The sequence below is a fragment of the Rhodnius prolixus genome, unplaced genomic scaffold (genome assembly GCF_049639745.1).
Source record: "Rhodnius prolixus isolate KJV_2025 unplaced genomic scaffold, Rpr scaffold_6, whole genome shotgun sequence".
Lineage (NCBI taxonomy): Eukaryota > Metazoa > Arthropoda > Insecta > Hemiptera > Reduviidae > Rhodnius > Rhodnius prolixus.
In genome coordinates, this window is record NW_027411634.1 from 22,718,332 (window position 1) to 22,742,904 (window position 24,573).

At 31.3% G+C, this 24,573-nt stretch overlaps 2 protein-coding genes across 3 annotated transcripts in view; both read left to right on the forward strand.

Moving 5' to 3' along the window:
* LOC141461417 (cytochrome P450 6j1-like) overlaps positions 1-20,132 on the forward strand; it is a 28,720-nt gene extending 8,588 nt beyond the window's left edge. The window contains exons 2-13 of one of the 2 annotated variants that reach the window (XM_074142482.1): positions 509-619; positions 5,689-5,876; positions 6,806-7,005; positions 8,279-8,467; positions 13,700-13,832; positions 13,910-14,109; positions 14,194-14,330; positions 14,480-14,698; positions 15,633-15,890; positions 16,657-16,876; positions 17,619-17,682; positions 20,021-20,132. In XM_074142482.1, the coding sequence (XP_073998583.1) occupies positions 6,815-7,005; positions 8,279-8,467; positions 13,700-13,832; positions 13,910-14,109; positions 14,194-14,330; positions 14,480-14,698; positions 15,633-15,890; positions 16,657-16,832 (1,503 nt within the window). In that variant the 5' untranslated portion in view covers positions 509-619; positions 5,689-5,876; positions 6,806-6,814 and the 3' untranslated portion in view covers positions 16,833-16,876; positions 17,619-17,682; positions 20,021-20,132. Of the gene's footprint in view, positions 1-68; positions 620-5,688; positions 5,877-6,805; positions 7,006-8,278; positions 8,468-13,699; positions 13,833-13,909; positions 14,110-14,193; positions 14,331-14,479; positions 14,699-15,632; positions 15,891-16,656; positions 16,877-17,618; positions 17,683-20,020 lie in introns of those variants that run through there. The other variant, XM_074142483.1, reaches the window with a different exon arrangement.
* Positions 19,666-22,884, forward strand: LOC141460428 (centrin-1-like). Its single transcript, XM_074140415.1, has 5 exons — positions 19,666-19,692; positions 20,021-20,176; positions 21,684-21,756; positions 22,489-22,673; positions 22,798-22,884. Exons 1-5 carry the CDS (start codon positions 19,666-19,668, stop codon positions 22,882-22,884), a joined length of 528 nt encoding a protein of 175 aa, XP_073996516.1.
* Positions 22,885-24,573: the final 1,689 nt, after the last annotated feature.

A 24,573-nucleotide genomic window follows, 5' to 3' on the forward strand; every position in this document is an offset into this window, starting at 1 on the left:
AATCGGCAGAACTCAGAACTAATTACGCGCCTTCATCTAGTCATAAGACATAAACTGACGTAAATAGAGTGAAGAAACAAAATTTATCCAGGAAACGAAACAATTAATTTATGCACAAGAATTGATAAAAGTTTACAAAAACTATTAAATTTGTGCAATAAAATAGATAAGGAAAGAAATATTTAACAAGAAAATATTGAACGATAATTTAGTTGTTAACAATAACAAGTACTATAAAGTGTTGTCGGATAGGCTCCGGAATACACAATGCGATCTGTCGCGGCGGGACAACGGGCTTAGATCGCGTGATCGTTGCGCTGATCAGCAACTTCTATGTAGTCACGTTTAAGGCGGCACTATACATTTTCGTTGAATACAAATTTAATTCAATAAAATTTCGGACAGCGACAAGAATAAGTTTGTTTAAATGTGAAAAAAAAGAAGATTTTGAGAGTTCTATTCTCTAAGTACTGAACTTAAATCATGTGGTCATGACTTTGCCTTACAGTCAAACTGAGGGATCTGATGGCCTAGAATTGAGGAGAACACAATGAGAAAATTAATTGGTACAAAGGAAAGACAAAGTAGAAATGGTGGAAAGATTAGCTATTTGTGCGAGGTAAGTTAACAAACATTTTAGTTGACAAAACATTAAAATTATGTTTATTTATCAAATAATGTGAATTTATATTTAATTAGTTTGGTAAAACCTCTACACCGTAAGATATATAAGGTGGGGACTGAGTAAGTTGTTTGGTAAAGAGGCCTCCGATAACCCTTCTCAATTTTGGTGGCCAAAAATGTTAGTTTTCTCCAAATATGTTCAACACTAATCTCTTTCAAACTTGTGCGAAAAATGAAGTATAGTAACAGCCTCATGAATAGCCCCTCAGAAAAAAAAAAAAAAAAACGCGCAGGATTTTACTGTGAGGGCCTATATCAGGGAAAATAGCTGTAGAGTCAAGGGCCAATAATTTTTACTAAGAGATAGAAAGGTTAACCAAATTTTCCTGAAACTAAGCCAAACAATTCAAGCTAAAATATGTCTGCCTTTGGTGGCATGCAGTTATTAAAAACAGCACACTTCTCTCGAATGAAAACTCTTGTTAGCACTAGACGGTGGTGGCCTCCCATTGCAGCTTGACTGGGAATGAAATTGCGAGTAATTTGACGAAGGGAAACAGTACTCTCTCGCACTTCTCATATACTATAATCAAACGTTCCATGAAAAGGTTACAATGTAACTGCAATCTCATTTTTTGATTTTTGTTTTTACTTTTACTTACTCCTCGCAGAATAAATTATTACAGTGGTGATGATTTTAGATTTCGATTTTTTGATGCAATACATGTTTTAAAGTCCCTTGAACATAGAAAAGAGGTTTTTACGAATTGTTCTGTGTTTGTGTTTCTAACAGTCTTAGCATAACTAGAAAACAAAAAGTTTTTATCACTTTGCCAAGATGCCCCCTCAGGAAAGGGTAGTTGTGGGTAGTCTCATAATTCCATTGAAACGTAGCAGCACCGATTTAATATCAGCGCGAATCAAATAAGTACTATTCTTTATTTGAAGAGAATCGCTTGGCTAAAAAAGTGAATCACTTAAATGATTACTTATTTATCTAGAACGCCAAAACTTCCCTCAAAAGTCGTTTTATTATAGCGAAGCCAAAAAAAAAATGATAAATTAGAAGTTTAAAGAAAGGCGATCATTTTACTTTAATAAAAACATAATAATGTAAAATTTTTCTTTTATTTTATTTCTATGTTTCGACTTGGTGCATTAGTTAATTTTTGTTTACTTTTATCCGAGGACACAAATATATAATTTTTTACGTAATGCCATTTAATCAGTTTTTATCATTTATACTTTTAACATTTAATTAATTATTGCTTACTATTTTACAAGGTCACCTACATTATATTTTTCGCGCAATGCCTTCAAAGTGTTATATATTCTTCATATATATTTATCCATATAGTGTTATATATTCAAACAGATATATTATTCTATTTGCTATCTGCTTTTTTTTATCATGTTATATAGAAACTCCTAAATGAAAAGCATTTCTAAAAAAATGAATATTTTTTTTTGTGATTTTATTTGGAACAAATTCTTTTCACGGATGGATTCTGAAAAGAACATAGGTTTTATTTCTATTGAACCTCTCTTCGAAAAAACTTTACTTATATTCTTATCCAACTGCTCGAGACAATTTTACGAGTTTAAGGTTTGTAAATTAATTCTACACTTGCCCTGAGCACCTTCAGAGTTTTGTACTCAGTCCTGAGACGGTCTAATGGCCTCACCAATTCAGGTTGGTTTCACCGCTTTTCGGCCATTTTAGGTTCTAAATTCAAGAAACCTAAAATTGATACCAGCAGCAGTTAATAAGAATACCCCTCTCTTTTCTTCTTTGGATTTTACTAGTTGCTTCTAATTTGAGCAAAATAAGTATGCAAACTGCCGCCTTTATCCTTGACACTAAATCAGAAATAATGTAGCCTTACAATTCAAAGACGATAAAGTACACAATTATGCATATCTACATTAATGTAGTTTTGATAGCAAAAATAAATATATTAACACAGTCTACAACACGAGCTAGCTGTTTTCTCATTAATTGAATTTTCTTATTAGAAAAACTTCAATAGATCAGCAAATTATTGGTTATGCAGTTATTGTCTTATGATTGATATTATATCAACGCAATTTAGAAACAGCTTTTTTTTTGTGCAAAAATTATTCGCAATTTTGTTTTATATATGCAAAGAAATCTATTGTAAAACAGCATTGGATTTCTCTTTCAGTTGTTCTTTAGGATTCTAATTTAGAAGAATTACCAATCAACAATTTTTAGTATAGTGCAAGTGGTTTAAATTCTATTAATTGCATCAGAATGGAGCAAGTTCACGGAGCGACGTTTAGCGTTGTGTTACATTTTATTAGACTGTAGTTTTTTTTTAAAAAAAAGATGGAAAATTTCTTTGATATTTCGTACAAAACTTAATTGAATGGTGCCAGATAATATTCAAAATTTGCAAATAGTTTACAAAGAGGATGTGCCAAAAATAAGATATGTTCGCAAATTACTGAAATGTTTTTGAGATGGGTAGCAAATAACTAAATGATGTCTTCACTTTGCAATTAATGAGGTTGCTTTTTGCACACTTTTTAAACATTAACTAGTTAATTAAAACAAAAAGTAACACAGAACGAAGTTAACTTGCTCTGTTTTAAAGGACACTGTGTTTATTGTAAGAGTGTTTACTGTGTGGTTAACTGGTCTTTTAACAAAATATTTTATGTACCTTCGTGCTGCATTAAAAATGTTGGATGTAAATAATTGTATGTACCCTATCGTTTCTGTACTCTAGGCTACATCGAAATTCAATTCCTCAGTGTAAAGTATTTAAAATAAATATGGTAGGCATTAATTGGAGGCAAGCGAAAGTATCTTAGAACATTAATTTCCTCTTGAAAACCATTTGAAAGTCAACAGCAAAAAGTATCATTAATCACTAAACCTATTGCTATCGCCTGTCTACGTCCTCATTGATGATCAATGCTATTTGTATGCAGTAAAAGTGAACATTGTTAAGTTTAAAACAGCATATATTTTAATAAATCACCTTATTTGCTCATTGTAATCCTAGAACCACTTTTTTGGGGGTTTAACTTATTTAAATATTTAAAGAATTTAGTCTCTTTTACATTTAGCGCAGATATTAATTATTTCTCTCCCCTAAAATAGTGAATACGATAAGATTTGGCTTTTCGAAGCAAATGAATTCTATGTAAATACGTTTTAGATTACACTAAGAGTGGTTTCTTTTTTAAATATTTTTAATGCCACTATTTTCAGTTCTTGATTTAAAATTATTATTATCATTATAATCCCAACAGCCTTAATTAATAAATAGTGGGAAGGGACGAAGCCCTACATCATCCAGAACCCTATATATTCCCCATTGTAGCGGTTCAGATGAGGGTATGGGGTTTTCGCAGAATGCATATTGTGTAAGTGTCAATGAGGGTGTGATAGTTCTCCCTGTGGGTTCACTAAATCCGAATTTTTCAAATGGAGATCTTTAGTGCATATCCTATATGTATTGTGTAATAGTTAGGCAGGGATAACCGCAAGAACGTTAGGATGCCTGAAGAAATAGTTAGTCCACTTTCTGTTACGGGATCTTAACAATCTTAATTTCAGTGTCAAAACAATAGGTGAGTTTTTTTTTATATAACGTTACTTTTTGTAGTCTGTTAATGAAAAAAAAAAAATATTTACATGCATAGAAAATGAAATTTAATGATAAAGTCAATGAAGAGACCAGTTAAATTTAGTTTTTTGGTGCGCAATGTTGTATACTAAGAAAATATTGTATAACCGGTCTCAGAAGCTTAGGTTATCTATTACATTAAACAAAAAAATATATTAAAACAAGTGCCTCCCATATTTTAGATTCTTATAAATGCTTGGTTTAGTTTCGTAAAATTCTTTCAATTGGTCAATAGGAATCTATTGTGAATATGATCAAAACAACAATCTTAACAAAAATATTGTAAATTTTGTGGGCTGTTCATTCATATTATTTTTACTTACTACAAGTGCCAAAAACAATGCACCACCCAAAATAAAAATAGTTGCAGAATTGCAACTTCACAGTTTATTGTGTAGATTAATTTACTATGTTTTCAGGTTGCCATTGGCACTGCTGTTATGGAAGTGAACCTTGTTAGGTTATTGTGTAGATTAATGTATTATGTTTTCAGGTTGCCATTGGCACTGCTGTTATGGAAGTGAACCTTGTTAGGTTATTGTGTAGATTAATGTATTATGTTTTCAGCTTGTTATTGGCACTGTTATTATGGAAGTGAACCTTGTTAGGACCTTAGGGTTAATCGCTCACTCCCTCAAGTGAGTTTAGGGAAAGGTTTCTGTCTTCTTTTAGCGCTTGGACTTGAGATCAATGAAGTTCAAATTTGCGTTTGATTTCACTTCTACTAGCTTTGCCAACTTTTTACAATTATGTATGCAGGTATGCAACAAAAGGCACTCAGGCTCCAGTGTTGCCAAGAACGAAAACAGTGGGTCGCCCAGTGGGATCACATCATCTTTTTATTTAAAAAAAAAAAAGTTCCTGTTTTAGTCTGCTGGAAATAATTGAAGATTGGTGGAGAGAGGGGTTCTGAGATGAACCATGTGTTTACCATGGTCATAAAAACAATAAACATCGAGAGAACCTATAGAGATCATGACGTTGAATTAATTCGCTTTTATATTCGTTTGTATAGTTTAGGAAACATTTTACAATCCTAACCTGGAAGGCCAGAGACAGATACAGGCCTAAGATAAGTTGCCTTAAGCCCACTTAAGAGTCCCATATACCTCCTCTTATTTGTAATCTTTAAATGTTTTTTGGTGTCAGTGTACGTATTTAAGGACTCCCACACCTTCAGGGGTGCTAAGTTCCATGTAGAAAAGGTCTTGCAGAGTGATACTGAGTAAATTATTTTGTTATGTAACTTAATATGTTGAATTTTTTTAGGAAATTGTCTACAAGTTGTCTAATTTCTTAGTCTCATGCAAATTTTTTCATGTTAATTGCCAAAAGTGATGCATAACGTACAGATAAATATTAATTTTTTTGTTTGTTTTAATTTGTTGATGTTTATATCTTCCAGATGATCCGGGGTGCCTGGATGTAAATTTAGAACAGCCAGATTATATATTTCAATTCTATAATGTGGATAGTCTCTTGAAGAGAAAGGACCAGCTTGATGTTCACTGTCCAGTAATTGGGCAATGATGTCTATCGCACTGTCTGGAGGCCGGCATGCACTGGAAAGGCTCCGGATACTAATAACTGCAGGTGTTTGTGCGCTTTAAATTGATATAGAGAAAGAATTAATAAATAACCTCCTTTACGTTAAAGCTGTGTTAAGTTTACAACACAGTTCTTTGACATCCCATTAAAATTAATTCTTTCTCACCTAAAAAATCCAAAATATCCATCTTAACGGCACTCTTACCTCTAACGATGGATATGTACAATAAAAATTTCAGTTTTGTAAAAATATTTCAAGTTTGTTCAAGCAAGATTTCAATATCTGTAATTAAATCAACATGATTTTAGTATATCAAAGTATACTGAACGTACGAGTATAATGAACCCCAACTCGTCTCTGGCACCGCAGACAAATGACGGGGGTATTACGCCGACTTTTTTTTTTAATGTATAGTTGGGGATATTTTCTTAAGATCTTGGATTTTTCTAATTAGTCGTTTTTGCGACCATATTAGCTTTAAAAACACAGAAAGCCATGTAGCGATTGGAACGTAATCAAAATTGGAGAGGACGTTCAGTTTAATAAAAATGGTTATCCATAACCATTTAATAAAAGAAAAAAAACAAGTGTAATTCCCAATATCTGTACAGCAGTTCTGAAAAATGTAAATTTTTTACTTTCAAAATTAAGAAAACTTTATCGAATTACCCGTATTTTAATTATAGTAACACCATAAATTATTTGTTGAAGTTTAAGTATCTTTGACACAAATAAATATCTTTGAAATATCATTTGGCTGGATTGTTTTCACAAAGTTTTCATAAAGCTATAATTATAAAATGAAAAGCATTTAAAAATATATTCCTCTCTTATCGTAATTAACGTCAGTACATTGTTGGTGGGGGTGTGCTTTATCAAATACATTTATATACAACAATGTGGTATAATTTCTTACTTGGTTGAAAAATTGTTAACAATTTAAATTGAACTTTTTAAAATTTTGATTTTACAGTAAATAATAATGATTTTCATAACATTTGCATTAATCTTGTTGATTGCGGCACTTTGGTTTTATTACTGGATGATTAAAGAATACAAGTATTGGGAGAAACAAGGCGTTCAATTTATAAAACCGGAATTTCCGTTTGGCAATCTTGTTGATATGGTAATGATGAGAAAAACTGCTGGTGAAGTATATCGTGACATTTACAGGTATCTTATTTTCTTTTGACTGTTGTAGTAATTTTTTTCAACATGCCCGATCAAGACTTGCTTCTTTATAATTTCTACATAATACATATTGTTTTGTGTTCTAATATTGTATTTCCAATATATCCGAGATAAACGATATGCACTTTGTAAAACTATCCGGTCGAAATATCAAAATTGTTGGCCACATGCCCAATGTTAGAATACTCCAACATTTGGATGTCATTGTGAGACATGAAGAAATTAGGTGTAATTATTTGAATTAATATATGTGCTGTGGTTGATGGAAGTTTTACTTTGAATTTGATAAACATAGATCATAAATAGTTATGAATGAGATTCAAATTTCGCTGAAGTAGTGTAAAAAAAAAGCTCTCATTTCCACGGATTATTATAATTTCCATAATAGTTTTGTTTGATAAGGATGCGACAACTTCTGAGGTTATTGTTGCTTGGATGTTCTCTTTGGGTACTGCGGTCTGAGGAAGTGTTCTCTTTCATTCAAGTCAACATTATTTATCACCTCGCAGAACACTAGGGCAGTTAGGACAAGAAAGCCTAAGTCCCAGCACTCTTTACTCGAACCTGGGCATCACCGGATAGCGAATTAAATTGCGCAACATTATTGAATTGATTTTCTATTTATTTATTGTAATTTTCTCAAAATATGGCATCAATAATTTTTTGAAAATTCGTATTCTAAACACTCTTAGACCTGTAGTTTTTATTTGTAATATTTTTTTTATTTGAAAGTTCATTGTATCAAAATTCTAGGGTGGGGCCATATTTTGGATAGTTACTCTTAAATTTTATTTCAGAATATTGTTTTTTTTCTGTTTAATATTAAAAAGAATTACTTGTGTTGCCAAAATTCCAAAAGGCACTAATGGATTCTCTATTTTCGTTTAACAAGGGTTTTGTACTAATACATTTGAAGGGGTGTCCTACTGACTTGAAACTTTTTTCAAAATTATGTAAGCAGGTATAATGTGGCGATCTCTCCAATCCTGTCAGCAACTAAACATTTACTAAAAATAAGGGAATTTTAAACTCAGGAGTTTAATGAATTTTTTTTGCCTTTTCTTCTATTAGTATTTATATAATTAAGTCGGTAAGTCACTTCTTATTGCACTAAGTCACTAAAAAGTGTTTTCTCGCCCTGAAAACGTTGCTGTTCAATGGACAGTAAGCCCCCGTGAGCTTCTTTTAATTAATGTGCTTTAAATTCCTTCCCCAAAATACTGTTATCTTCATTATATTGATGTCTTTTTAACAGAAAATTTGCTGGACTTCCAGCTGGAGGATTTTACAAGTTAAGAAAACCAGTATTATTACTACGTGATCCAGAGTTGATTCGTACAGTAATGGTAAAAGAATTTAACAAATTTCCAGACAATGATTTTGAAATTGGAAGAGAAATAGATCCACTACTGGCTATAAATCCTTTTGCTACAAAGAGCCCGGAGTATGTATTCCTTTTTATTAATTAATTTATTTTATTTTTGTCAATTTATTAGGTTATTAAGGTTATTGACGATCTAATATATTTACTAAAACATAAGAACCTATTATCGCATTTAGAACGATTTTACTCATGACAGTTTATCATAATTTCGCATATTCAGGGTGTTCAGCATAAGACTACCGTAACTTCGGTAGGCGATTCTGGGCATTATTTGCAACAAAAAATTCCATATAAACTATGGCTCCATTCGACTCCGTTTTATAGATATTTTAAATTTTATGTTTTTTCAAGGTGTTTCTACTTTTTAGCAAAAAGTTGCCTATATTTCTCAAACTATTAAAGCTACAGCAATTTTAATAAGCTCATTAGAAAGAAGGTTAAATTTTCTTTTAAATAAGCTAATTTATATTCCAATATAATAATATCAAGTATTTCACTTTGTGGCCCAAACATAAGAAATAGTAAGTTTCTAATTTTTTCCAAAAACTTGGACTTCATTTTTCTCAAAAATATCATATATGTAAAAAACGTGCACTATTCATGAAAAACATCTACATACAATCAACTTTCGGACGATATACAATGCATTGGGGTTATATTAAAAATTGATGCAGAAATCTGTGATTAATTGCAAAAAAGTAGGCCTCAAAACAGCGTCGGCATTATGAAAGGAATTCACCTACCATAAGAATATAACTGATCAGAATCATCAAATCCAGTACGATTTTTTTGCAAACGTGCAATTTAATAATTAATCTATTTAAGAACTATATTCAAAAATATAAAATTTACATTACAAATAATAAAATAAAAAGAAAAATGAATATGATGTTAAATGAGGGTTAGGTACCAAATTCGAAAGAAAGGATTTCGTCTAACGAGTTTAGATCTGTGTGTTATTCTTTAGTTAATTAAAGAAATATACCAAATAATGTGAATAAATCACAGATTTTCTTGAACTACTCAATAAACTTTTGGAATTAACAGGTTTCGAAGAGCTAAGTAATAAGGACATAGGCTTCGGCGCTCTTTTTCAGTGCACTGCCATCCTCCAGAGATAGTGTTTTCTTATTACTATCAAGACAAGCGCTATCCGTCACTGTTAGAAGCTCCGCCAAAGATAAATTTAAGAAATGGCAGATGTAATCTTTAAAAACAAAATCTATTAAAACAATTATTTTTTTATCCGCGTAGAGAAATCGGAAATGACTTATTAACTCCGCGAATCCGCAAACTAAGGTTTATTGCAAATGATTTTACATAATAGATTTTTTAAAAATATATTTGTAATTTTTTAAAGTAAAGTAATCGCCTATTTTGCAGTCGGGGCTTAACGTCCAACTACCAATTTAGGTGTCGTGGACGGAGGCGGCTAGCAAACGTACTTTACTATAAATTTCTTTTATTAACCATTAAATAAAATCCAAGGCCTAAGACCGGAAATCGAACCCGGTAATAACAGTAGTGTTTATTTCTTAATGTTTTCAACGTATTAGGATCCCAAGAAGCCTACAGCAATAATACCTCAATTATCTAAATAGTATTGGTTAAAATTATTTTAATTAGCATTTCACATTTAACCTAGGTTCTAGATCTAGGTCCTTCGCGTGTAATCCTATAAATAGTTTCTGAGAGTAATACATCTCTCTTGCTGCTTTTAAATACTTTTTGTTTTATTTTATTTTCTGACCTACCAGATTAGCCATCTCATAATGATATTTTAAAAGATGTTGTAAATATATGTTAGCATTAGATCAAGTTAATTTAAAAACTTCTAATTTAAGTGTTATTAAGTGGCTGTCACTAGAAACTGGACTCTTTTGTGCTGAATATTTTGCTATAATAATAATAATAATAATAATAATAATAAGCCTTTATTTACATATTTTACAGAATAATAACACAAATAAACATACATCTCTCAGTTTAAATAAGACCAAAAATTAAAAAAAAAAAATAAATAAAATAAAACTTCACTGATATAAATCATTATTCATTGCACCATTCTGCTGTAAAATATGTAGGCCTTCCCATAGGGGAGTTTTTGGTCCTTTGACGGTGACCAGCCGTACCTAAGGATAAGAGTTCCCTAATTTCTCCATCTGCTCACATTTCTTGTTCCAGTAGGCTCTGTCTTCCGCTTTCTTCATCCAGCTGACTCCCTCTTCTTCCCTCATCTCGTCTGACCATCTTTTTCGCTGCCTACCTTTTTTCCTTTTTCCTTCTAAAGGTAACCACTCAGTAACCAACCTTGTCCATCTGTGGGTATCCGTTCTGGCCAAATGTCCAGCCCACTCCCACTTTAACTTCTTGCAGCACCGAGCAGCGTCTCTCACTGAAGATCTTTCCCTTATAATTTGGCTTCTAATCCTGTCTCTTCTCTTTATGCTTAGCATACTTCTCTCAACGCTTCTTTGCCAAATTTCTATTTTCTTCTCTACTGCTTTTGTGGTCGACCAAGTTTGGCATCCATACGTCAGCACAGGAAGTATATTGCAGTTGAATACATAGCTCTTCCATTTAATGTCTATGTTTGTCTTCATTATGCACTTCAAGGACCAATATTTTCTCCAAGACAGAGCGATGCGCCTCTGAATTTCTTTTTGGAGCCTGTTTTGAAAAGAAACTGTTTGACCCAGATAAACAACATCGTCAACAACTTCAATACTGGGATGCTGTATTCTTATCCGACTAACCACGCTATTTGTAATGACTTTAGTTTTTTGGTAGTTCAGACTAAGACCAACTTCACGACCCGCTCTTTCTAAATCTTCAAACATTTTGCTCAAGTGGTCTTCAGATCTGGCTATTAGGACCACATCATCTGCAAACTTTAAGTTATTGATATATTTTCCATTTATATTTAACCCAATATCATCCCATTCTAAGCTTTTAAAGATGTTCTCCAGCACTGTTATAAAAAGAGTCGGGGATAATGGGTCTCCCTGGCGAACACCTCGCTTTATTGGGAAAGGATCACTTCCGACATTACCTTCAATAAAAGCTGTATTTTCTTTGTACAATTCTTTTATTACTCCGATATATTTCTTTTCCAAACCAATGGAGGCTAACGCTGAAAAGATACTGTTATGGTTTAAAGAATCAAAAGCTTTAGAGAAATCTACAAACCCTAAATAGAGATTAAGATTATATTCTTTGGCTTTTTGAATTAGTTGATTAACGGTGTGTAAATGGTCTATGGTTGAGAATCCTTTTCTAAAACCTGCTTGCTCGGGGGTCAAATTTTCTTGTACTTTTTTCATTATCCTATTGTTTAGTATTTTAGTAAATAATTTACAGAAGGCTGAAGTGAGAGATATGGGCCGATAATTTTCTATTTTGTTTCTATCTCCTTTCTTATAAAGCAGTACGATCTTAGACTGTTTCCATTGCGTGGGTATTTTCTCCTGGACCAAAACGCTATTAAAAAAGCCACATAAAATCTCTATCAAATATTCACCACCTGCTTTTATTAATTCATTACCGATTCCATCCTCGCCTGGCGTTTTTCCCTTCTTCAAATTCTTTATTACATTTGTGACTTCCGATCTTAAGAAAAGCGATACCTCCTCTTCATTTTGCCTAAATACTGTCTCACTGAATACTTCTTCATCTTCTCTTTGAGCATATAAATCTTTAAAGAAGTTCCTCGCTATATTTGACATTTCTTTCCTTTGAGTAATATTTCGTTTCTGCTTATTTTCTAAAGATAAGATCCAATATTTTCCTGCATCAAGTTCCTTTTTTAACTGTTTTGTTGATCTATTAGTTTCCAGAATTTCCATTACTTTATTCTCTTCAAATATTTTTAGGTCTTCCTTTATTGCTTTCCTAATAAGATTATTAAGTTTTGTTACTTCTGTCATACTCTCCTCTCCTTTTTTCACTTCTTTTCTAGTTTGTAACAGTGACAGGGTGCTTTCTGACAATTTCGAACCATACCCCTTCTTCTCTCCTGTATCTTTTATTGTGTCTATGTTACACTTTTTAATAATCATTGTCATTTTATTGTAATATTCCTGAACTTGCCCCAAGCAGTCGCCCAGTCGTTCGTTTTCACACATTAATTTAAATTTTTCCTGGAAGGTTTTTTCCGCCCTTTCCCCTTTCAATTCGTAACATTTTCCCGTTTGTATTGGAAACCTTTTTCTCTTCATACTTCTTATATTCAAAGAGATTCGGACCATTCTATGGTCAGAATTAAAGTTAAATCTTGTTAATACTTTTACATTCCTAACGGAATGGAGACTATCTATTAAAATATAATCTATTTCGTATTTTTTCCTATCAGGTGCAAGCCAGGTCCATTTATTTTTCTGTTTAGCTTTAAAAAAGGTGTTCCCAACTTTTAGTCCCTGACTATAACAAAAATTCATTATCATTTCGCCTCCTTCATTCCTAGTACCATAATTTGACTTCCCAATTATAGCCTCCTCTCCATGCAGTTTTTGCCCCACCCTTCCATTCCAATCCCCCATTACAATCAATATACTATTTCTATTCTTATACTTTTGCACTAAATTTTCTAACATCATATAGAACTTCACTTTATCCAAGTATTCAGAAGATGAAGTAGGAGCATACACCTGGATTACAACCAGCTCTTTCTTGTCGGTTAATTTAATTCTTAGAATTGCTAATCTTGTGCTAATTTCCTTAAATTCTGTAATGAATTTTTTCCATTTATTATTCACAATAAATCCAACTCCGTGTTGTCCTTTAACTGATCCTGTATGCATAAAAACTGATCCGAAACTCTTTTCTGAAATTCTTGGATACTTTCTTCGTACTTCCGCTAGACCAACTATATCCCAATTAATTTCCTTCAAAGCATTTTCCAATTCTAACCACTTGTCCTCGCCCAATAATGATCTTACGTTTAGTGTACATATATTCATGATTTTTTTCTTTGAATTTAACATATTCCTTTTATTTATTTCCTGTTGTCTATTGTTTACGTTTTTTTCCATATTCCTGTCCAATCGTCCTTTAGAATATCCATGATCCAATCCAAATGTATCTGTCCGTACATCCAATAACTGCTAGTCTCTCACGACATATTGATACGATATGTTAGGTGACTGCACTTTCTTTTCATCATCCCCACCTACCTTACGAAAAAAAGTCTCAAGACTGCTACTTCGTGTTCTTTTACCTGAATTTTTTATTCTATCCGTTATATATTTTGCTATAGATTAAACTTTAATAATTTTTGTATTTTTTAATGACTAGATGGAGAAATGTTCGTGCTATACAATTGCCCTCACAGACATCGAGCAAAATTAAGTTAATGATACCAGATATGATTAACTGTTGTAAAGAAATGATTGCATATATAAAAGATAATATATATAAAGCGCACGAGGTAAATCATAATTCTAATAAAATTATATATTTATTTAATTTCCTTTAAAGGGATAATAGTTAAAAAATTATTCCTAGGCAAAAGCAATATCAGCCTGTTATACAGGTGACACGGTAGCTAATTGTGCGTTTGGACTAAAATCTAATTCTTTCTCAAGCACTGATCCAGGATTTGCTGCTGTAGCTAAAGGAGAAGTATTCGGTTCAAATTATTGGGATAATTTTGCAATACTTTGCGCTATGGTAGCTCCTGCAATTGGCAAATTGTTAAGATTAAGGTCAAAAGTGACTGAACAAACATTTATTTACGTACTTTTAATATTTAAAAGGTAGACTTAAATTTAAATTTTATTGATTTTTAGAATTATTCATAAAGATGTTGAAGATTATTTTGTTAAAGTTATAAATTCTGCTTCTGATTTTCGAATTAAAAATGGTACAAGGAAAAATGATTTCCTACAGCAGTTAATTGACACTAATGAACAAGGCGGAAAACCTGGTTAGTATTAGAAAATATTCAGATTTTATTTCTTTTTTTGTTACTTTCTGGCATTATTTTAGTTTGAAGAGGGAAGGTGTGAAAATCAGTGAACAAGAATCAATTGTATGAAAATATCAAAACAATTCTGAAAAATTATTATTTTTCAGTTTATAATCAAATTGAAATGGCAGGCCATTGCATGACTTTTTACATGGATGGATTTGAAACAAGTTCCATATTATTGAGTTTCGCTTTCTACGAATTAGCTCGCCATCCTCAAATACAAATTGAAATTCGAGAAGAACTACTGGCGAAGTCGAAATATATTAATGATTTTGACATTGATGCAATTAATTCCCTAACCAAATTGGATAATTTTGTTTCAGGTAAGAATTACTTTTGTTTTTGAAAATTTCTTTACTTCTGTTATTGGTACATTCGTGAAAAAGCACTCTAATTTTTATGTAAATAAAAACAAAAAATCACCAGAGTATTTTTATTTTAAGCTTCTTGAAAGTAATCTTTATTTTAACTTAGGAATGTTGTAAGAATATGGTCAAGTAACTATAAGTTCCCAGAGAGAGGGCTAAGAAGGCGCTATCCTGATGCCCTGGGCCTATTTTACTGTCTGCAATATTTATATTTTTTTAAAATTTTAAGTGCGTTAACATTGCCTTTTTCATTCTGAACCTTTGATAGGTCAGTTTTTTTATTATTATTATTATTTATTTTTTGAACTATATAAGAAGATAATTCTTTCTAAACAAATTCGATAGAAGAATTTCAGATTGCGGCATTTTGCTTTATAGTGTGTATTGGAAATAAGCGCTCGGCTAAATTAATTCTTGAAAAATCCTATGGTTGGGCCCGCTCTGCTGGATACCATCGTAAATCTTATCCGTCACAGCACGCATGATAAGTTTAGGATTTTCATCCATAATCAGAAGCTAAATCTTCAGATGGTTGCAGAGAATTTGATTTCCATTTTTAATACGCTAGCTTTTCACTCTTTCTGAGTTCATTAAGATTAGCTTGTCACATAAACATTCAAAGTGGGTTTCATATTTGCTACTCATAATTGATGAATCATCTTCCCTGATGATGTGAATCAAGACAGGAAAAAAATGCGAGGTACGTTGTTCTAAAAAAACGTAATTTGCTTCTTGCCGTGACCATATCATTAATAAATATAATTCTAAAATGGTAAAACACATTTTTTAATTTTTCATGAGTTCTTTTCTAAGATAAAGCAGGCTTCTCACAAAAGGCAATTAAAATTGTCTAGTTCGTAGATTTGGTCATGATTGCTTTTCTTTCTAGAAACATTAAGATTACATCCACCAATACAGTCAGTAAGCCGAATTTGCCGGTCAGATATAACTTTAACATCCAGAGGATATGAATATAGAATTAAAAAAGGCTTGGCGGTCGTTGTGCCCATATATGCTTTACACACAGATCCAGAAAATTTTCCGGAACCAGATGTATTTAAGCCAGAAAGATTTAATAAACAGAATCAGTCAAATATTAAGAAATTTACTTATTTACCATTTGGCGAAGGACCTAGAATGTGTCTTGGTAAGTATGTTTTGTTGAGATGAGTATTCAATTCCTTTTTAGTTGATTATTTATTAAAAGTAAATTAACTTCAATCTTCAGATCTCACTTTAGTTAATATATTCTAAAAAACCTCAAGGGGCTCTGGAAATTTTGGTTTATTTACCTTTGTTGTGAAATCTGATAGGTCCAAAACGTTATATCTGCGTATAAATCAACATTTTCCAGGCTGACTGGGAATAATGCATATAATCTACTAATCCACAATAAAATATTCAGTATAATATAACTTCTACATCCTAAGAATCAATAAGTAAAGTGCTAGTAACATATTGTGCTGAGTGGTTAGAGTCGATGGGTTCGATTCTCGGTTTTGGCTTTGCATTTTATTTAATGTTAGAGAAATTTATAGTAAAGTATATTATTATCTCACCTCCTCCGTACACCATTGAACTCCAAACCCGCTTGAAAATTAAGAATTACTTTTCTTTTGTATCAAATAACATTTACTAAAAAAAATTATAGTTTGTAGTTAAATTATTATTCAGTTTACATCAGCAATAAGAAAGAAAACAAAACTTTTTTTTATATTTGCTGCTTTTGTAGTGTTTTAAATTTCCGTTGGGCTCCCTGCAGGTTGTTTTTGTGGGACAAGATGCTTCTAATCTTTTTCTTTTTTTATATATAGAATAAAAATAAAAGAATTTATAGGAAAATTTTTTGAAGAATGAAAGTAATTGCAATTGTCTTATTCCATTTTTAAATTTGGTTTATTTTGTTATTGAAGGTATTCGTTTCGCATTAATGCAAGTAAAACTAGCATTGATTTCTGTACTATTAAAATTTCATATAACTACAAATGAACAATTTAAAGGAGAAATCAAATTAGATCCAAAAAGTACGTTTCTTCATACAGCAAAGGGTGGTTTATGGTTACGATTTGAAGATTTGGAAAATGTTTGAAAACAGCCCATTCCGATGAAAATCATTACGATTTTTTATTGATAGTAAGTAAACAAAATATTTCGCAACGAATTATTAATCAAAGAAGTGTGCCACTTAAAGTAAAAATTTCACTGGTTATTCACAGAAATGCGATGGTAGGTACATAAGTATGATAAAATTTTGTTAGTCAAGGCTTTTTTCCCCCTTACAATTATCTTTAAATTATTCCAGAGTAATTATTATTATGATTATATTTTATATATTTAATTTATTGTCACTTCAGTTTTCATCATTTTTCGACAAGCAATCAATTTTAAAAGATACTTTAGATGTTTCAATTAGAGAGATAAGGAGTTCTATTGGTAACTTAAAACGTGCTTCACTAAAATATATTTTCAACTTTTCAAAAGTTTTCTCTTCAGGAGTCTATGCTTTTCATGTTAATGGATTTCTTATTTTCTACCATATCATCATGCTAATGATTAACGGCTTCGAAACTTATCGTTAGGTCAACCATCACTGCGTTTTTTACTATTTAGTGAGAGGTCTAACTCAGTGAATCGTTTGACAATGAATTTAGTAAATCCAAGTTAGCTACAACTCTTCTTTTCAGAACCATGTGTTCTAATTTGCATATCCTAATTTTCTGTTACAAAACAGAACAATCTGATTGTTGCAGTTGACAGTTTGTAGATTCTCTCATTTATTTTCACATGTGATAATGTTATGAAATAGAGATGTAAATATTCAATGAAAACATCATATGCTTTAAGTAATTTATTTATTTATTTTTTTAATTTTCAGTAATTCTGATTGATTTAAAATGAGTGATGTTTCACAGTTATTTAAAGAATACATATCTGACAAAGTAAGTTTTTTAATCATGTAACTACCTCATTTAAAATAATGACCTAGTTTTTTAAAAATTGAACTACCTCTTTTGAAATATTATCTTACTGCCTACTTTTTCATGTAGTAATGAATTTTCTTTCATAATGTTCATAAAAAAAAAAAAAATTGTAAATAAATACCAAGATTACTGATAAATTTTGTTCTTATTTTCTTGGGTCTTTACAATCACCTTAGTTATTTAATTACTCAAAAGCTAATTGCATTCAACAATTTTTTTTTAATTTTGATTAAACCTATACCAACTTTTGACACATTTGGATTCTGCACACACACATCCGCAGATATAGTACGTACATATCGTATGAAGTATTGCATCTCTTTGCAGCAGTATTTACACAACAAAATTACTTCCACAACAAATGGGTATACCGACCGATAGATTTCTGAAGATGGACTTCAGCCTACTTAACAAATCCCCATAAAGTAAAACCCTCAAATCTTAAATTAAAACTTCAAAAGATAATTGAAGTTTATGTGGTAAACATAGCTGCAGAATATTTAAAATTTTTGAAAATTTTAGTGTGCGTTGAATTATTTTCGGTGTTCAAAATGTACCTACAGAAGTTTGCCAGTTAAGGAGGAGGTAATGGCATGAGCTAGCTAGGAACCTTTTAAGAATGAATTGGACAGCATAGCTTAGTGATCATTAAAGTATGGAAATCAGCAGTTTCAATGCGTGATAAAAAATGAATAGATAGGTCCACAGGGGACATCAAAAATCTTTGTTTTTTTTGAGGAAAATACAGCTTAAATCACTAAAAATTCTTTAGTTGTAGGAGTATCTACGATATTTAAGAACTGGTGGTTGGGGATGAAGCATCTCCATATTCTAAAGTATGTTCCGGGCGAAGAGAGCCTCTTTAAACTATCAAGTTTTTCCCCTCGCTCATTATTAGTAGAGAATTAGCCAACTTGCCATCGTGACTTTGACTTCTTTTTGTTTAACAAGAGATTCCAGGAAATGGGAAAGATTTCTCAGAAGTAGCATTGCTTATATTCTTCAACATTTGATTAGACATAATCGATTGTGAATTATCCATTCGTAGACAAAGAACATCGGCTAATGTAAACAATAGTTACCCGGAGGTGTGGCCTGATTATTTTTAGGGCATGCGTAGTACAGCACACTTACCGTTGAGTTTTTAAACTACTTCCCGCCAATGTACTGTATATAATTTGTTTGAATTTCTTAGCTCTTATGTTTCGCGCGCATGCGCAGTACACTTACTGCATAGCAACTGCTTACTTTTTAATGTGAGTTTCCCGCGAGTGCCCTGTTTGTGACTTGAGGTGCCTTTTTTTTTGTAACTTTATGAGCATGAGCGTTTTAAATTCGCAGTTTTTTTTTTAAATTAAGGCATGAATGTAGTGTGAGTGAGGATGGAGTAATGAATGTTTTAAAATTTTCTATGGATGTTGGTTTGGATTTTCTGGAGGGAGTCCGCCAAGTATACCCTCCTCAGGAAAAGGACTCCACAGAATGAAATAAGTTTCTTTTGTGTTGTCCTTTGTAATTATTGTAATGAATCTTTTGACGCAAATTAAAAAATTGAGGGTGATTAGGTAGGTTAGGAGGGGGTGTGGGGGGGCGAAGCCCCCATTAAGAAATACATAAATCAGGGGTGTGGGGGCAAAGCCCCCACATAAAGGGGGGTTTAAATAAAATTATCAATCTTAAATAAATAAATCGAAGTGATTCTGATTCGCTGTTACCATATAACCCGCCAGATTTAAATGTAAATATAAAATAAAGAAATAGTTTTATATTTATATTTGAATATGGCGGGTTATATAGTAACAGCGAATCAGAATCACTTCGAATTAGGCCACACCTCCGGGTAACTATTCTTTACATTTACCAGAACATCTATCCACGTTCATTGACACAGTTGATTAATACCCTTCTCTAAGCAATCCCCCATTCTACTTCCACTTCCAAATGCATGCGGAAGGCGGAGGCCAGAAGGTAACACTATCGAAGGTTATAGAAGTATACCGTGACATGAGAAGTGTACATATATACAAATAATAGTATGTAGTTAATGTTGAATTAAGCCGATAGGATATTGGACTAGTGTTTGGACGTTGCCAAGGGATTACTAAGATTTCAATTAATATATTGCTTCTTCCTCAATTGCGATGAACGTAAGTTTTTCCTTTTTTTTTTTTTAGCCATTTTAGTTTTTTTTAATCAAATAACTATTGGTATACAACAAAAGTGTTGATAGCTAAGTATTTTCGTAGAACTTTTGTCTTTTACACTCCATTCACAACAATCACTTTTACTATTTTAGAAACCTGGAGTTTCGAAGGTAAAACAGGCTAGTTGGCAACCGAAAACAAGTAGTGGACCAAAATATAAACTATTAGATAAACATAAGGAGGAACTTTATCAAATATTTGACATGTTGGATGATGGAAGTGGCTCCATTAAAGTTAAAGATATACAGGTAAGATTCTTCTCCTATTTTTTTTTTTTTTAGCCAAGCAAGTTGATACAACATTTCTGTTGTAAGTTTTTCTTATATTCTTTATAAGTAGGTATTAGTTTTTGATTCTGATTGGGTGCCTTCATGTAATTGCCAATATTTCTTTTTATTATTATTTTATTTATTATGCTCAAACGACTAAGAAACCTACCGTAATTAATGTGAATTCTGGAAACATCTGCATAAGGCAATATCAACTGCTGTTCTCCTTAGGTGAAAAGCCTTTCGTTTCTATTATTTTTTTAATTTTTAGCAGAAAGTACTAATAATTTAATTCTAGGGATTGAATATACAGAACCGGATCAAGATCAATACTTAACTCTAAAAAAAGTTTTGAAATTCTGGGTTAGAAGCAAAAGAGGTATTTTCCAGGTTCTTTCTCCCCGTTATTGCATCAATAGGTGTCTTATAAATGTGTGCCACTTATATTGCAAAGTGAGAATATGAGAACTCATGAAATTTATTTGTTCTCTGTCTGCTGCTATATCACACTACTAAGAATCTTGAATCTTATAGATATTCTAACTTCTAAGAAAATCGTTGAATAAAAAGGTTCAAAAATGTGATGACCTGCATATAACATAGTCAGCCGTCATAATGGCCATACTCTTCCTTATTCCTAATGGCCACAAACTACATAAATGCTAATACAGATAATTGTACTAAGATACTCTTCAGTCTGTTGGTATATTATGTATACATTTAAGTATACCTTGCACTAAATCCCTAGGCTGTAGGTAACTCATGAAAATTAAGTTAAGAGCAGAATTTTTGAGAGTATTTTCTTAAGCAAATAATTTTTGTATTATTCCTTCTCGAATAATTTTCATAAAGTAACTCTTATTTTATTTTGTATACCTTAAATGATACTTTGTATTATTAAAAGATCTATTTTTAATTGATTACACCTTCTTTTTATAAAATAAGTACCATAGAATTGCATTCGTCATCTGCTGTTTCATAATCCTTAGGCCCTCTAGAGATGGAAAGTCTGGCTCGTAGACTACCATTTTTACTTTTCGTACTTCTTTTGCTTATTAATGTAGTTCATTAAATTAAATTAATTGATTTTTTTTTTTTAAGTTTATCATAAGCTCCGTTCGTGGAAAAATAAAAAAAAAAAATTCTCCATTCTAATCCAGGTCTTTAATAAGATTATTTCTTGGAAAAAATTAAGTCCTTCATTTTTAAAAATGCAGCTTTTTCTCCTTCTATTTAGTGTACGTATTTGCACATATTTTTAAGATTATTTGAACTTAATTGCAGAACTGAAATTATTGTATTGATTCCACTCTTCCTTGTATAAGCCATTATTTTTTAAGTTCAGTTTCAGATTGTATTAAAGGGTGGTTCTACCAAAAAGAGGAAGGAACGCAGGCAATCCAAAATACCCCATGTTAATGGTGTTGATTTTTATTATCGATGTTTAATTTAAAGTAAATTATAAATGTGATGTATTTTTTTTTAGTCTGTGTTCAAGGCCATGAATTTCACTGTTGATGAAGCCGAAATGAAACGATTGTTTAAAGGTATCAAATCAGGTTAGTTCTTTAATTTTTTATTTGTTTTTTGATCAGCGAGGTGATCATCCTATAATTTAGATAGTGAGGATTGTTATTACAGTTTCTGATTCAAGATTTATGATTGGGTTTGACGGTCAAGTTGCGTATACCCTACCCTCCCATCTTGTCCAGGAATTCAGATGTGTAATATATGAAATTTGAAGAAAGTTGGTGGAAATATTTTCATGAAATCTAAAAAAAAAAAAAATGCTTTTAAAACAAATTTGGTATCGGAATAATAATACTCTTATTGGTTATACCAAATTTTAGCTTTCATTTTTTGAGATTTTTCTGTACAGTCTCACAATTTGAATGACTGGCAACATATTTTTTCATTGCATTATTTTGTAAAAGAAAAAAATACTAAAAAAACTATCACTAAAAAAATACGTTATTAAAAAAATCCAAGGATGTTTTTTTGTAGAAATAAAATAGATAAATTTATTCATTCTTTGATAGTGCAGAAATTATAGCGATAAATGCGTTTTTATCTGTGTTAAATTCAAATTCAACATCGGGGGTACTGGATTGTTGGAAAACCCAAAGGTTGAAATGATGTAAGGATTGTAAAACAAAAAAGTAGGATTGAAAAAATTCTAACAGTAATGGAATGACTTTTCAATTGAATGGTTATCAAAAGCGATTTCTATTATAAATTACTATTTTTTATGATAGTTTATTTAGTTCTCTGAGATGATATTTCCTTTCCAGATAAAATCACTGCTGATACATTAGTTACTATCATGGAAAATAAGTTAGCAGAAGATGAAACTAAAAGTGATTTGAAAAGAATTTTTGGTGCTTTTGATTACGATAATAAAGGTTTTATTACTGTCAGTAATTTAAAGAAACTTGCTGATTCATTAGAATTAGAAATAACTGACGACGAATTGCAGGTATGGTTGTTTTTCCTTTATATCTGTTAATTTTGGTAGGAATTAATTATTTTTACTTTCTCTTATTGTAAGAGCAACTGTTATAATCGTAAATTGTGAAAGGTTTTATTTATTTATTTTTCAGGAAATGATTGACGAAGCAGATTTAAATCAAGATGGAGTCGTCAATGAAGATGAATTTATAGAGATCATGCTGAAAGTGGATCTCTAAAGAAGAAAACTTTTTTACTGTTTCTCCGTCATGATATATATTTATATATATATATTCACATACAAAAAAAAGTAATGTAAATATCGATAAACGTCAATATGTTTTTACTGAGGTCTTTTATAAGTTAACAAAAAAAATGTTTTAAATTAATAAATCTCTAGTCAGCAAAGTATTCCCAGGTCATTTAATTTTAATTTAGGTTTCAATTTTTATTATAATGAAATTATGAGATTGTTTGAATATTTTATAATATACTAGAAAGTTAAGGCATCATGGTAGCTGAGCGATTAAGGTGAGGCCCGCGAAGCTAATATGTATTTTGGTATTGGGTTTGATTCCCGATCTAGCCTTTAGTTTTTATTTAATGGTTAATTAAAGGAATTTTAACAACATATTAAATTTACTGTTGAAAAATAGGCATTACTTTACTCTACTATAAGATTGATCTTGTATTTAAAGAACGAATCAACTTTCTAGAATAAAATATAGGAGACCCTAGAATTTTATAAACTATAGTGCCAAAGAAAAAATTTGAAATGGTTTTTATTTTATTTTAAATTTTACTTTTTTTAGCCTCAACAATTGTGAAAGTTTGACTTTTATAATATAAATACTTACAACTTACATATGGGCCAGCTCACTAAGAACTTTATACATTTTGATACAATTAATTAAACTCTAATTTACTGTAATATAATATTGAATCATATTTTTTATACAAATAAAAAAAGAAGTACATGGTATCCCATAGTTTACTATAACTTCACTTTTAATGTTGCATTTGTCTTTTTGTAAATATGTTCTTGACCGATATCTGGTTATAAACATTTGCTGAACAAAAATGTATGATACTTACTAAGTTTCTTTTTTTTTAAATATATAATTATCGCATTCAGTATTATTATATCTTGATTTTTAACTTCAATGTAGTTCAATATTCTAACTCAAGCTCTACAAATAGTTATGCAGCACCACCCCTTCACACCCACCCATGTTGCAGCATTTTACATAAAAAACAATGGTAAAACCACCGCAACCATTTCATTTAAGGCTCTCATATGTGGCATTGACAGTCACGAAATTGGGTCAAATAAGTTGTATTGCACATACCTACATATTATATAAAACTTTTAAGAAGAATATTTGTTTACTTTCTCTAACTCTGAGGAAAAAGTTTTGTAATCGATTCGACTTTTCTCAAAGTAAATTGCCTTTTCTCTGGAAGTACTATTTTCGGGTTCTTGATTATGAAAATATGTTCTTAGGACATAATGTGTCAATAAGTATATACAGGGTGTTCATTTTAAGACGGCTCAAACGCATTTCATGCTTAAACGGTTAATCTGGGCAAAAAATGGTAGAGGAAAAATTTGTTGCCCGTCACCTCTAGTTTCAGAATACGTGACTTGATTTTAGATTCCTGCCCGCAGACGCGGCTGACGCGCGACCAAAAGTGAGGGTTCGCAGATGACCCCCATTTTGATACAGACACTTTTAAAGAGTATAAAAAGTTATGAAAGAAACCGGAAACCTCAATTCGATATCTTCAAAATTAAAGGTGCTAGGCCATTTCAAAATCTGGTATTTATTAATCATATTTCAATTTTTTAACATGTTATCAAAGAGTAAGAAGAGGTCGTTTTTATGTATTTTTTCATCCCCTTTCTACTAAAAATATAGCCAAGGCAG